At 48.5% G+C, this 2,500-nt stretch overlaps 1 protein-coding gene across 2 annotated transcripts in view; it reads right to left on the bottom strand.

Annotated features, from left to right (window-relative positions):
• wdr90 (WD repeat domain 90) overlaps positions 1-2,500 on the bottom strand; it is a 15,294-nt gene that overhangs the window by 3,722 nt on the left and 9,072 nt on the right. For both annotated transcript variants that reach the window (XM_047811116.1, XM_047811115.1), the window contains exons 27-33: positions 2,399-2,500; positions 2,055-2,293; positions 1,864-1,966; positions 1,568-1,689; positions 512-668; positions 244-434; positions 1-157 (exon numbers count right to left, since the gene is read on the bottom strand). The exon at positions 1-157 is cut by the window's left edge and continues 12 nt beyond it; the exon at positions 2,399-2,500 is cut by the window's right edge and continues 30 nt beyond it. In XM_047811116.1, the coding sequence (XP_047667072.1) occupies positions 1-157; positions 244-434; positions 512-668; positions 1,568-1,689; positions 1,864-1,966; positions 2,055-2,293; positions 2,399-2,500 (1,071 nt within the window). The remainder of the gene's footprint in view (positions 158-243; positions 435-511; positions 669-1,567; positions 1,690-1,863; positions 1,967-2,054; positions 2,294-2,398) is intronic.

Here is a 2,500-nt window from a genome sequence, read left to right as displayed (position 1 = left end):
CGTCGGCCTCCCAGGTCATGAAGCAGCGGTGTGTGTTGCAGTCCCAAACACACACACACCCACTGTTCGTCCCAGTATACAGGATGAAGTTACTGTTGTAACTAAGTGATGTGACCTCAGCCTCGCCGATCTCCTCTGGCAAACCCACGGACTGGACCTAGAAGTAGAAGTACCAGTGAAGGAGGCGTGTCCTGTGTCCCTGTCGGTTCTAGAGAAGTAGGTGTGGCCTCAGCTTACGCATACCTGCAGCTCCGCTCCACGACCATGTGTGTGTATGTGGCAGAAGTAGACGAAGCCGGAGCCGACGTACGCCAGACGGCTGGCGCTGCTGGGGCAGAACGCCGCCTCGTGCAGTGGGACACTCGCTCTGATCGAACAGAGCAGCTCAAACGAGTGTGTGCTCCACAGCGCCACTGTGGACTCCTCAAAATCACCTGCACACACCAGTAACTCCTCATTACATCGATGTTTTATTAAATACGATTCGTTTACAAAATGTCATCCGACCCACCTATAGACAGAAAGTAGAGGTCGTCTCTGGAGAAAGCCAGACTCTGTACCGACCCCTTGTGGAACGAAATGCTGTTCCTGCGTGATCCGTCTTTAACGTTCCAAATGCAGATGAGGCTCTTGGACGACGCCCCACCTCCTGACGCGGAGGCCACCGTCTACATCGGCAACGTTGATTATTTGTGTTATTATTACAGAGTCTTACCAGGGTATTAGCAATTATTCTACTTCAATGTATGAATAATGAACAAAAATCAAAACAAACATGTAGCCAATGAGCAGAAAGGGGCGGGGCTTGTCGATATGGGCGGAGAGAGTGTTCAGTGCGCATGTGTGACGTTAGCAGAAAGCGGTTTTAACATTGACATGGAGGATAAAACAAAGAAAGAAAGAGAAGAAAGACTTACGATAAGGACAAGAAGTAGGACGTGTTAATATAGGATCAGCTTTCCAGCGCTGGAGAGAACTGAAGGAGCAGGAAGTTGGCCACATATTCACAGGTTGGAGTTTCCCGAGTCAATAACTCCTGAGCTAAACGCTGTTACTACACAAATAACACCTCTTTTCTATCGTAGTAATGTAGAGAGGCAGCTACAACCGCGTTTTGTGTAGTAACAGCGTTTAGCTCAGGAGTTATCGACTCGGGAAACTCCGACCTGTGAACATGTGGCCGACTTTACTTAAGGCGCCGAGGCGCTTTTTTCCTTCTCGATAGGTGAGTAACGTTGGTTTTGCTTTGTTACACAGAACTAATATATGCCTTTGTCCTTTACATCATTATGCTTGTGTGGCATTTTTGCTTGTTTGTTTATCTACAATCGTATTGTTCTTCCCTTCAGCTATGATAAAGACACGTTTCTTTCTGTTAGTCGCCTGGGTTACGTATGTATGTGTGGGCGGAGCTATCGATACAGGGGTGGGACCCGTTTGGGTTAGGGGCGTGTTTGTTTTGGTGATTTTATATGTCAACGTTGGCTTTCAAAAATCGTAGACCGCACCTTTAATGATTAAAATACTTATTCGAATAAGGCATCAGAATTGCTTCCTACTGCAGCACCTGTGCGTCGTGCGTTACGGCGAGGGTTGAGATCTCCTCGCTGTGGCCGAGCCAGTGTCTCTGAGAACCGTTGTGGAGGTTCTCCAGCACCACCACACACCCACAGGAGTACACAAACAGACCTGCGGCAACACAAACACACATCATGCGATCAACAGACAGTAACAAGCTCCAAGGAAGGATTTTTTTTAGTGCTGCGCAGAAAATGTTGCACAATATTGCATTATCCTCTACATCTTAAAGCCAGGTTAAAACAATTCTACTGCTGCAAAGGATTACGAAGATGTACAGTTCACCTGTGTCTGGATTCCAAACCATGTTGCTCCGCCCATTGCCGTTGTAACCAATCACAGCTTTGAGGCTAAGACCATCTTGTCCTGGAGGTGGAGTTACAGCACCCTGAAAGAACAGAGGTTGAAAGTTAGTGAACGAGTGAGTCAATGAATCAGTGAGTCGGTTATTGAGTCAAAGTAATGATACCGTGTACCGGGTCAAGCGCAGACGTTTTGTAACGGGGCGTAAAGTGTTTGTAGCAGTCCGGACGAATCGGATTCTTCTCCTCTCCGTTTTCCTCCACCGTGATCTGACAGGCTGGTGCAGCGACCGAGTTTACAGCTCCGCCCCTTTCTGTGACCCGCAGGAAAGAGGCGTGTCTAGGAGCAGGGGAACGGCTGCGACCAGGTTGCACCTCTTCGGCGTGACCGGTGATCGACAGGAAAGAGGAATCTGTTCCAAAACAAGTTACACGACATCTAAAGTACATCAGACCACATTTACAGTGTACCTCTAGTGTACAATTTTGTTGTAGTGGGCAGAAAGTAGCCCACTTACCCTCATGCCCCCTCTTCTCTCCGGTGATCATGTCTAAAAAGGGCGGAGGTGAGACGGGAAGAGGCGCCGCCTGACGAGGAATCCCGCTGGAAAAGCTTCCGT

This window comes from Tachysurus fulvidraco, chromosome 3, assembly GCF_022655615.1.
Source record: "Tachysurus fulvidraco isolate hzauxx_2018 chromosome 3, HZAU_PFXX_2.0, whole genome shotgun sequence".
Classification (NCBI taxonomy): domain Eukaryota; kingdom Metazoa; phylum Chordata; class Actinopteri; order Siluriformes; family Bagridae; genus Tachysurus; species Tachysurus fulvidraco.
The sequence above is the reverse complement of the archived record's forward strand: the minus strand, read 5'-3'. Positions and strand labels throughout refer to the sequence as shown.